Genomic DNA, 12316 nt, shown 5'->3' on the forward strand with positions numbered 1-12316 from the left:
TGTAATCCATCAGCATCCCCAGAGTTAGGCTTCATCACCCTCTGCACTCTCCTTGTACTTTTTTCTCCGGGTATTTCCTCCAGGCACATAGAGACCGAGGGCCTCTTTTCCCAGCGCTTAGCCACGATGCTGAGCTCTGCTGCAGCCCCACCGTGTGGGTGGCCGTGCTGTGCCTCGACCGTGCACAGGTTCACTCCAGAGCCACGAGGGGGGAGAGGGTTAGGGAGGAGGCAGGGACACCGGTCTCAAGTCAGGGAGGACTTTGCCCCAGACATGTCACTTCAGATCCGCAGGAGAACCAGAGTCTGAGTGTAGTAACTTGGTGACCTTGAGTTACCTACCTTGGGGCCCCCAACTGCACACCCCGCCCATGGGACAAGAGCTCCATTTCAACCCAGCCCCAAGGGCCTTCAGTCCCTGCCCAGATACGTCTCAGGTGTTCCTTTCTCCAGCCTCATATCCTGGGTGGACCTTGGACCTGTGTTACCAGTCCTGTTCCTGGTACCATCCACCACTGCTCCTGCCTCAACTCCCTGGGTGTACCCCGTACTTGGTTCATCACCTCACCTCCTCTGGGTGTGTCAGTGAGTTCAACCACTAGTGCCTGCTCTGCCTGCCCTGCCCAGGCACTGCAGGGCACTGCCCGGGCTGGTCAGTCCCATCGCTTTGGCTCTGGCTGCCCCCAGATAATCTTCCCATGAGACAGCCCAGCTGTGACACTCCCCAAGGCTGTGGCAGAATACCTGCTCACAAAGCTGGTGACAGCAGGCCTCCAGTGAGAAGCAAGCCATCAGAAATGGGGGCATTCGGAAGCGGGAGAGTAAGCATCTCGGTGAGGAAGGTGGTGCTAGAAAAGGCTTATTTTTATTTCCATGCCTCTTGGCTGACCTAGCAGCGGAGGGGCAGTGCTATCAGTGCTCAGCCAACAGAGTACTCAGAACAGCTAACGCTGGCGACCTTGTGGAAATATTGTTGTGTCTGCATGCTATGTGGCCTCTTCCTGTTGTCTTCCTCAGCAAGCGAATGGCAGGGAACTGGCACCTCTGCCACTGACCAGAGGGCTATGCAAGCAGAGAAGCTGTAGCTTCTGCACTGAAGTCAGTACAGCCTCTGTTCTTTCCCTTATGTAGCAAGTGCAGAGAGGAAACGTGGACTAAGAAGAAAATGGGGTCCTGGGTGGAGACAGCAAAAGATCTTGGGAGGTTCACTTGGCTCTGGGGTCGCTGACAGAGAAATTTTAGATATGATGGGGTAGATGGGAGAGATGACACCTAAAGGCAGGTCCATTCTTCAGTCCTCTGGCAAGACCTGGATCAGTTACAAGGATGTTTTTTAATCGCTGCTCTAATGCAGAGCTGGGAAGGTGAGCCTACAGAATGGAAAAAAAGCAGAAGTTGTTTGAAATAAGCTTATTGGTAACAACACATCAGTTAATTTGGATTGCTATCAGTATGTTCCCATGCACCTGTAAGCCGTTTGGTTTAGTGAAACTCAAGTTGTTTGATGCGTCTGTGACGCATTTGGGTGTTACGGCTCTTTTTTTTTTTGCTTGTTTGTGCATTTTTTTTTTGTTGTTTTGTTTTTTGTGGGTTTTGTTAGTTTGTTGGTAATTTTCCCGTTCCACCCCCGCCTTTTTTTCTGTTTTGGTGAGGAGGGCCTGGAAACTTCGGGGCTCACAGCGTCAACTTCCTGCGCCCGTGCCACCCTCCGGCAGCCCGGATCCAGCACCCCCCTGTCTGGTCCCCGGGCACGGCGCGGGCGGAAGATCCCCCGGACGGGAGCTCCTCACCGCAGATCCGCCACAGCTCCCGCCCGCCTCTGCAGCCCGGGCCCGCTCCGCCGCTGAGGCGGGGGTCTAGCGAAGCAGCCCGTCCCTCGGCTCCGCCCGGCGGGTGCTCCTCGGCAGGGCAGGGGGGCGGACATTCGGTGCCGGAGCTGCCGCTGCCCATATGTGACAGCTGCGGGGGGCGGCGGGCGGGGCTGGGGGGAAGGGGCCGGGGCGAGGGGAACCTCTCCTTGCGTCCGGGGAGGGCGCCCTGATTGGAAGGCCCGCCCAGGGAGGCTCCGCCCCCGCGCCCACCCCGCCAATGGGTGAGCGCGGCGCTCTCCATTATCGCGAGAGTTGCGCTGAAGCTGGCGCCGCCATCTTGGAGTTGGGAGAAGCCGCGTCCCGCTCCTGTCCGTCTCGGAGGGTCACGGGCAGGGGGGAGGGGTGAGGGGGAAGGATGAGCACCCGGCGGTGAATTAACGGGGCCGGCGAGCTCGTCTCCTGGACGCCGGGCCGCGGCGGGCCGGGGCGGGAAGGATGGTCCAGTCCTGTTCCGCCTACCGCTGCCGGAACCGATATGACAAAGAGAAGCCCATCTCCTTCCACAAGTGAGCGCGGGCGGCGGGGCGGGGTCGGGGGGAGGGGCTTGCGAGGAGCTGGGGACACGTGCGTGGCGTGCCCGGGGGCGGCGCGCGACCCAACGGTCGCCCGCGGGAACCGAGCGGGAGCCCCCCCCGGACTCCGGGGCCGCCGGCTGCCCCGACCCCCGCCGCTCCCTGAGGAAGCCGAGGGACAGCGCGCTTTTTGCCACCTTTACGAGGAAGAGCGGGACCCCCCGCCCCGGATTTTTGGAGGGCCGAGAGCCCCGGCCCGATCCCTGCGCCGGGTCTGGTTTGACAGGACGAGTCTGCCCCCGGGCGTGAGGGGCTTTAACTCGGAGGGAGATGAAGCGATTCTGCGGTTAGTCAGAGCGGTGCCTAGCTGTAACCTGACCCCGTGTGAGCAGGCTCTCCAGGAAAGCTTAAAGTACTTCTTATTTACAGGTTTCCACTTACAAGACCCGATCTTTGCAAGAAGTGGGAAGCTGCTGTTAAAAGGAAAAACTTCAAGCCAACCAAGTATAGCAGCATTTGTTCAGAACACTTTACTCCCGATTGCTTTAAAAGGGAATGCAACAACAAGCTTCTGAAAGAAAATGCTGTGCCCACAATATTTTGTTATACTGAACCCAGTGAAAAGGTAAACCCGAAGCACGTGTAGTCTAAGATACTGGGATGTGTGTGTGTTGCTCCTACTAGCCTGGCAGGGCTTGATGCAGTAGAGTATCCATCAGAAGGTGCAGATTGTCAAGGATACTGCCCGAGTGTGTGTACCTGCAGGCACGTGGAGGGCTGTGGTGGCAGAAACATGTGGAATAGCTGTTCTCATTTGCTTTGACAAGAGCAGTTTTTTGTAGGCTGTCTGAGGCTCCGGAGCAGGTAGAGCATTGTACAGGTGTGCAGTATCTCTGATTTTCTCTTCTGTGCATACACAGAAGCTTGAGCACTGTAACTTTGTTTAAAATCTTGTGCTGCATTTAATGGAATGTTATTTAAAGCAAGAAAGCATAGCCCTCAAGTTAAGTTGTTCAACTGCGTTTGTGGCATATTTGGAGTTAGAGCCTTCGATAGTAGTTGCAAATTGTACTGTACTCACCCATGCTCACTGGTGGCTATTGCTAACACTGAAGAGAAGATGAATCTTAGTCCTGAAACTTAACTGTCCCTTCTAAAGGGCACTGCCCTCTGGCTTCACTGAGTGGGCGCGTGGTGCAGTCAGAGGGCAGAACAGCAGCTGCACCTGCTATCTGTCTGTACTGAAAGTTTCTGTCTTGCCTCTTTGTAAGCCAGACTGGTCTCAGACTTATGTCTGCACTTCTGATGGTAGTCTCCTGTGAGATGTATTGTACATCTGCACAGTCTCTAAATAATTCCAGGGATGGTGACTCCACTGCCTCTCTGAGCAGCCTATTTCAACTCCTGACTACCGTCTCAGTAAAAAAATTCTTCCTCCAATCTAGTCTAAACCTCTCCTGGGGCAATGTCAAGCTATTGTCTGTAGTCTTATCATTGTTCGATTGAGAGAAGTGGGCAGCACCCACCTCCCTACAACCTCCTTTCAGGTAGTTGTAGCAGAGCAATAAGATCTCTCAGCCTCCTCCCGACTAAACAACCCCAGTTCCCTCATCCTCTCTCCTCACAGGACTTGTGCGTCACACCCTTCACCAGTGTGGTTGCTCTTCTCTGCAGTTCAATTAGAATATCCTTCCTGTAGCAAGGGGACCAAAACTGAACACAGTACTTGAGCTGCAGCCTCACCAGTGCCAAGTACAGGGGCATGATCACTTCCCTTCTCCTGCTAGCCACTCTATTCCTGTTACAAGCCAGGATGTTGTTGGCCTTCTTGGCCACCTGATCACACTGCCAACTCATACTCAACCAGGTGTTGACCAACACCCCCAGGTCCTTTTCTGCCTGGCAGCTTTCCAGCCACTCCTTCCCAAGCCTGTAGCATTACCTGGGGTTGTTGTGACCAAAGTGCAGGACCTGGCACTTGACCTTGTTAAACCTCATAAAATTCACCTCAGCTCATCCATCCAGCTGAGGAGTCTCTGCAGAGCGTTTCTGCCCTCAAGTGGATCAACACTCCCACCCAAAGTGCGTGGAAGTGGCAAAGGAGACAATAGGATAGGTCAAGGGCTAGAATGGGATGAAGTAAGAAGAGGAAGACTGGGACTTCTGCTTGTTGATTTTTCTCTTTGTATAAAATATTGGATTTGATGCAGAAGTGCAAAAGGGAGTGTATTTGAAAAATGAAAAGTTGTCAATAACAGAGAAGAGAATACATGCAGAATGTCAGAAAAGACAGTTTCCAGGTAAATATGGCTGTGTTAAGTGTTTGGTTTGGTTGTACTTCCTTGCTACCTGTTAAGGACCCACATTTTCATTGCCACATGTTAAAGAGTTGCACATTTTTTTACAGCCTGAAAGAGGGCTGGATGTCTAGGGTAATTTGTAAAAGTGTGGTTGGTGCAGCAGGATTAGTGGTGAGCCACATTCCCCATTTTGTTATCACACCTGGATTTAGAAAAACACAAAATACTGCCTTTTGACTGTAGGGAAGGATTTAGTGCTATTGCTATTTGCTTCATTGCTTTTTCAGTGAACTGCCACCTATCTTCAAGAAATAACAGTAACAAAGCAGACTCGCAGTGGTTGTTTTGCAATAGAATCCACACTGATTTTGAAATACAGCTTTTCATCTTTTGTGTAATTTAATTTGAAATGCTTTTTTTATGTTTTAGGAGAGCCATTTTTTGGCTGTAAGAAGTAACTTGAATTCACTTGTTATGTGTCAGCGGTACTGACAGTCTGTTCTCCTTGATACACTGTGACAATAGTAAGGTTTTTATAGAGGTAGGGTGGTCTGGATAAGCTGCGAATAGCAGTCTCTGAGTGAATTCAGCTGTCCACCAATGATCTGATCTTGACTTGTGTTTCCAGCAAGGGTGAATTTCCCTTTGCCAATTGCATCTTTGTCTTGTGGGTTTTTCAGTTAAAAAGTTTGATAGCTGATAGGGTCTAACTCATTAGAATATTCATGTGTGAATTTGATAGGCACATGTTAGCAGCAGTTTCTCACAGCTGAGAAATAAGAGTGGTAGTTGGTAATTGGCTGGTTTTGTGCTTTAAAGTGATCAGTAATACTTAAATGCATATGAAGTTTTCCATCAACATCAGTCATGAAACTGCCTGCTCAGTTACTGTCTGCCAAGTGCTCTACTTTGTGCAAAAGGGATATCTAGAGACTCAATACCAAGTATTACCTTGTTTGTGTATTAAGTCAACTAAGTTAATGACATGATCTTCATTCATGATATGATGAGCTTGGTATTTACATGATGAGGACTGTCAGGTCCTCTTACAGTCAACATTGTCCCCGTCCTTATGCTTTTATGTATAGTAATAATATTGGCAGAAGATGGGTAGTTAGAAAATTGTTTTAGTGCCCCTTTCATTGAGAATGTGTGAGACTTTATTTTTGAGACTTTATTTTTGACAGGCAATGTGCGAGCTCCTTTCTTTGAACAGTGTGGTGGGGTTTTTTTTTTGTTTGTTTGTTTGGTTATTGTTTTTGGTTTGGTTTGGCTTGGCTTTTGTTTTTTTTTGTTTTCTTTGTTTTTGTTTTTTTGTTTGTTTGGATGTTTGTTTTTTTTGTCATTGTGTGCACAGAAGCATTTCTGAATTATACTGTTTTCCTTTGGGGCAGAAAGAATCTGAGTATCTGCTCTGGCCTGTCCTCAAGTGGTGAGGGATCTGTGTTGCCCTGTACCATACAAATGAACCTGTCAGGAGCAGTGGGATAGAGAATGCAGTTTTGTGTGGAATTGAGCCAGTCAGTATTCTGCTGCTGCCAAAAGGGAGAGTCGTGCTCCATCCCATCTGCCATCCTTGCAATCCTGTTTCTCACTCCTTCCATACGCCAGCGCAGGTGTACCTCCTGTTGCATTGCTTTGAATTTTAATAAAGGACAGAAGACTTATGCAGTGATGGGAGAGCAAATAGCTTTGTGTCATCTTTGCAACTCCCTGTATTTGTGCAAAGAGTAAATACCAGGGCTGGGAGGAGGACTGCTTTGCTGCTGAAGAGCTGTTTATTTCAGCATTAATGGCTTTTATTTCAGCATTAATGTTTATTGCTCATCATAACCCATGAAACCAAACCCCTATGCTGCAGTCTGAAACCAGTGGCATTGTTGGTCCCTTCCAGTTGTTGAGAGGCAGGCCTTACGTCTAGCTCTGCTCTGCCAGCTTATCAGCCCCTTCAGTAGATGGCCCTTTATCTGCTCCTGAAGAAGACGATTCACTTCTGCTGTGTTTCTTATTAGTTCTGAAATGTATAATGGTAAGATGCAGCAGAAAAAAGGAAGAGACAATGAGTAATGGGATGACAGTGAGGAGTTTTAGGTCTCTGAACTCTGGTTCCATGAACTCTGTTTCATGGAACTGCGTCCCATGTTCTCACTTCTTAGCAATGGATATGTATTTGATCTAAATCTTCAAGTGTGAGTAATTTCTACATTCTTCAGGTTTTGATTTGTTTGATACATCAAGGACTTGAGTTTCAAGGAGCCCTGAAAATGAAGCTGCTTAAAAATATCTCCGGTTTAGAAGCCAGACAAAACAGGCCCAGAACTGCTTGTCAGTTATGAAAATTCAGGATTTGAAATTTGTTTTATTAATTTCATTCCTGGTTGTTTTTATTATCTAGGGTTGTAGTAAGAGAGTTGTGTTGTAAACATTGTTAAGCATGAAAATATACCGTTTTTTTCTTGTTTCTAGACAGAAGAGTTTGCAGAGCAGCCAGAAGATCCACTGCCACCTCCCCCACCTCCACCGCCGCCGCCACCACCACCGCCACCACCTCCACCAGCAGCGCCAGCACTACCACCATCTCCATCAACTCCTGCTTTTCATTTATCTCAAATAGATGCCAGGTTTGTAGATCCAAGTATTGGATTATTGATGCCTCCTCTCCAGACCCCTAGCAATCTTGCTGTTTTTTGCGATCACAACTATACCGTAGAGGATACAGTTCATCAGAGAAAAAGAATTCAGCAGTTGGAGGAACAAGTTGAAAAACTGCGGAAGAAACTCAAGACGGCACAACAGCGATGCCGGCGTCAAGAAAGACAAATTGAAAAACTGAGAGAGATTGTTCAATTTCAGAAAGAAAAAGACATATTGTCAGGAAAAGGCTACGTGATTCTGCCAAATGACTATTTTGAAGTTGTGGAAGTACCTGCCTAGAAGTCAGGAATATCAGCGTTCACCTTGCTAGGCCAAGAAATTTAGTTTAAAAATTAAATGCTAATTCTGTGTGTAAAACTCTCCAGAATTCTAAACCAGTAAACAAGCACTTACACAAATGAGATCACATTCTTTATTTGTTGTCATTTCTGTTTGATACACTTGTAATGTATTGAAAATGCAAGCATCTCAGAATTAGAATATGTATTTAGTTTACAAAATTCAAATTCCTTTACAGGAGAAAAGAATGCAAGGTTAAATACCTTAAAAACCTGTGGGGATGTTTTTTGTTTGTGTTTGTTTGTTTGCTCGTTTCATTTTTTCTTTCTTTTTAAAAAGTAGCTTTCTTTATGCTTACAGAGGAACAGAGTGTGGCTGAGAGTGAAGTTGAGGTTATTGTATGCTTAGTGCAAGGCTTTGTCGAGGCACTTAATGATGGTCTTGGTGATCCCCAGAAAGAAGTTTTCACTGATTGCAGAAGGAGAAGAATCAGGCCACCAAAGAACACCTGCAAGTGCTGCAGGGAAATAAAGATGTACATTCTAATGATTGGTTGTCCAATTACAAATGAAGTAGCTGATATTTTTTAAAATGCATGTGACTGCACTTCAGTGAAGCCTATTTAATCATGCAAAAAATCAAGGAAGTTAGAAAGCGGCAAAACTATCAAAAATCTGAACATAAATTCCTTTTGAAAAGGGCTGATACTTCAACAGGCAGAAATTAGAGCTGCATCTTAAAGAAAAATGTGGGCTTATTTGCCCTTATTGGGCATTTTTTGCCATGGTAGGATTATCCTACCTGGATGCAGTGTTCTATTTCTTTCTCCTTACACCTCTGCAAAGTATTAGATTTCCCTGTCTAACTGGGGCAGCTCAAATCCAGAGGTATGTTTTGTAGGGAAAAAAATTAAGAACTAAGTGTCTGTGTTACAGGTTGTCACACTGAGGCACTCCTTTGTCACTGTCCTTTTCCCTCCTCTGCTTCAGTCGCCATCTTGTCTATGTTGTTACTAATGTGGTCTTAACTGTGACAGCAAATTAATAAAACTGAGCTTTCCAAGAAATCTTCTGTCTTGCTTAGATTTTCTTTTCCCTGAGGGTTTAGGGTACAGGTGGCCTGTGTGAAATTTGAAGTTCTCTCGCACCTGGAGAAAGTGCAAAGCAGATCCCAGTTTGAGCATAGGAAGAATGAAAGCAAGGTAGTTGCTTGAATAAGACTAAAATCACAACAGTTTCTAAGTCCCTTTTAAAATACTTCTATTATACGTTTCTTTTGAACTTGGTAGCTATTCCTAGTTGCCATTTTGCTTTGTTTCTTTCCTGAGATCTGTTTTAGGTTTTCCTCCATAGGTTTATCTGTTTCCTGTCAGCTTGCAACTTCATCAGGTGGCTTTGGCAGGGTTGAACGCACTGCTTTGAGCTACTGTCTAATTTTAACAACCAAAACACAATCTGCTAAAGCACATTGATGCTTCCAGTCTGTCATGACTGTAGATTCAGGTCTGTTACTCCTGTTTTAAGCACAGCAGGTTATTTGCTATACTTCAGCTATGATGGTTTATTAATAATAGAGCAAAACAGAGTACTGGATTCAAAAATGTCATGATGACAGTAGTTGCTGTTACAGATTTCTCTTTGTGCCTTTTCAATTCTTTCAACAGAAATTTTATCTTCTTATGTGGGTCTTTTGACGGAATGCAACATTTTATTGTGCAAAATCGACAGAAGGCCTTACGCTGTTAAAAAGACTGAAGATTAGAAGTGAGCAGAAAAAAATGTGTTGCCAAGTTGTTTAATCCACTGTGAGTAACCTCAAACAGTTCCCAAAGGAATCTTAAGTATTCTTAAGTCGAACATTTAAACCAGTTACTCAGAAGTAAATTTATAAGAATCTCTATTGAGAATAGATACATTACATTGTCATAATTAAATCATTGCAGTAATTAAATCTCCCCCTGATCCTGCCACTATTAGCTCATTAAGCATTGGGTATCAAGTGTCAGTTCCACAAAACCATCCTCCTGTAGCTGCCTCCTGCCATTGTACAGGGAAGTTATATTGTAAAGCCTGGATTCCTGGAAAAAGTGGTTGTCCTCTGTGTCTTAATTGGATCTAGTGATCTATTAAGAGGTCTTCTAGTTAGGGAGGAATGTGGGGAGTACCACCAAGCTAGTACTTTGCATAGGGTTTTTTTTTTTAGGTGTTTTTTTTGTTTGTTTTGTTTGATTTTTTAACTAGGAGAAGACTTGAACAAGCTAGATGAGCTTCTCATTTCCATTTTAACTGGTTTTGATTTAGAAGCTGAGGGTCTGTAGCTGCACTACTTATCTATAGATGAAACAATCCTTCAGTGTTTGAATCTGTAATTTCCTATCAGGAGTTCTTCCATTCAGTGACCTGGAGCATGTGATCCATAAGAAGGAAGAAGACGTGCATTCAGTAGAGGTTTCTTCTTCCATTTTGGGCTTATTTACAGTTCTGCATACAGAGTCCAATGCTGTCTGACCAGGTTCTCATAGACATACCAGGGATGTTGCTATAGCAGAGTGATACAGCATTATACCAAAATCACAGCACAAGCACATGTAGTGATTGCAACACACGATAATTGCAATACAAACACACCGTACAAGTTCTGATCACTGGTGTCTGAATGTTTGTCATTATGAGACTGTGGGTCCCCACTTTCTGGGAAGGAACAAGTAGGTTAAACTGAGCTCAAGCCAGTTGCTCTCTTCCAGGCTGATTTTGCGAGTTGTTCTGTTTTTATTCTTAATATTGGGCTGAGTCACTTACAGGCTTCCCTCCCACGCTGGTCTGGGTAGCTCAGGAAAACATTACTCTTGACTAATTTAGGGAAGGCTGTTTATGCAGTCTGATGACTGACTGATAAAACTGTACCTTTGCTTAAACAAAAGTTACAGTCCTGTTCCTCCTGTGTTAATTTCAGCTTTCTTTGTGACAAATCATTGTTATTCCTTATGTTATTCCTTGTTCCTTTTGAGCTCACCATTCTTGTCCATCTCCTCTGGGCCTTCTTCCATTGCTGGGTCAGTCACTCATCCCCACACTGTCTCTTTTCAGATGTATCCTCATACATACACGTGACTTCAGGTGCTCTACAGTCTGGACCAATCGTTCATAAAGGAAGGGATTTTCAGGGGTGGTATTTTTTTATGTTAAGAGGAAGGGATCTAGTTCTGGGCTTCAGAAATCCCCAAGTCTGGACCTTCAAGTTTAGGATAATAACCACAGCAGTTGGCTCTGCAAAGGGGGAGCTTCAAGATACCCACTTTCATAGCTCAGTCCAGAGTTCTTACTTGGTTTTAGTTTTAGTTTTTGTTTTGTTACTTTCTTGTATTGATAGCATCAGACTCTTCAATCATCAGGTCACTAATGTTGATGATGTTATGACCAGAGGGGTCTACAAGAAAATCAGAATGGAGAGAAAGTTGTTCCCAAGCTGTCTGTAATACACTGAGGTGGAGTGTTCTGCTCTCACTACAGCACATGCCACATGAGTTGAGGCCACAGAGGCTGGAGTAAACTGAAAAATGTTTCCATTTCTAATATTTTAAGATGAATCTACACTTGCAGGTTTGTCTCATAGGCATCATGTGCTGATGCCATGTTTTATCAAGTGATTGTATGGTGATGGTCTAAGTGTGGGACTCCAGGAGTCACTGACAGATGAGTATTTGTGGTATTATGACCAAGGACTAAAAAATTATTTATCAAATAATTTATCAAATATTTATCAAATTCTGCAGTCTCTATTCACATTCATTTCTGACCTTAATTTCTGTTTCTGATTCCAGACAGGAAAACCTTAAAATTTGTTTTTCAATTTTTAAACTGACAAGGGATGGACATTGCTCAGAATTCATTTATGTGTCCAGTGTGGCAAGATCTGCACTACAGGTACTACAGTGTGGAAATAAGTTTCATCATGGATAATGGAAAACACATGAATGTCCATAGGGCTATTGCAGAATGAGTAACTCCAGTTGTTTGGAAGTAATCTATTTAAAATGTATGCACACAAACCCCACAGCTTGGTATCAGAAGAGCCATCTCTCTTTGATATTGCCTTCAGCTGACAAAATTGGTTTTCCTGGTGGTGATTTTCCATAAAACTAAAAAATTATACTTGTGTAATACCTTCATTGCTCAAATGTTCAAGCAAGCATATTATGACATTATTGTTAATCTAACAATTAGATTTATTGTTAATTTATTGTTAATATTGTTAATCTATCAAAACTCAAAAGAGTATCACTCTTTTGATAACTGATCTCCCATCAATACAGACAATTACTTCTTGGCCTGTCTTCAAAAGTTGTTATGACTTACATTTTTTTGCTTCATGGTATACCAGCTTAATAGCTATTATATATATCACTTTGGTGATAAAATGCAAGTAAATGGATCTAACAGCTGCAAGTAGAGCTTTCTTATGTGATCTCCATTGCTGTCTGATAAACTGGATTCTTATACCACATCAAAACCCAGCCTCTTTCAACATCTCAACATCTTTTACTCCTGCAATCACAGAGATCAGACAGCATGCTCAGAAAACTTGGTGGTGATTGTACTGTGAAAAAACAAGGCCAATGTCATCTACTGCATGTTTTTTTACAAAGTCTTGTGAGCATGTTGACAATTAAACCCATCATCTCTGTGATGATATTACTGTAA

At 44.6% G+C, this 12316-nt stretch overlaps 1 protein-coding gene across 1 annotated transcript; it reads left to right on the forward strand.

Annotated features, from left to right (window-relative positions):
- Positions 1–2127: 2127 nt before the first annotated feature.
- Positions 2128–8676, forward strand: THAP1 (THAP domain containing 1). Its single transcript, XM_030467952.1, has 3 exons — positions 2128–2376; positions 2812–3007; positions 7149–8676. The coding sequence occupies exons 1-3, from the start codon at positions 2306–2308 to the stop codon at positions 7614–7616; spliced, it is 735 nt and encodes a 244-aa protein (XP_030323812.1). The 5' UTR covers positions 2128–2305; the 3' UTR covers positions 7617–8676.
- Positions 8677–12316: the final 3640 nt, after the last annotated feature.

This window comes from Calypte anna, chromosome Z (assembly GCF_003957555.1).
Source record: "Calypte anna isolate BGI_N300 chromosome Z, bCalAnn1_v1.p, whole genome shotgun sequence".
Lineage (NCBI taxonomy): Eukaryota > Metazoa > Chordata > Aves > Apodiformes > Trochilidae > Calypte > Calypte anna.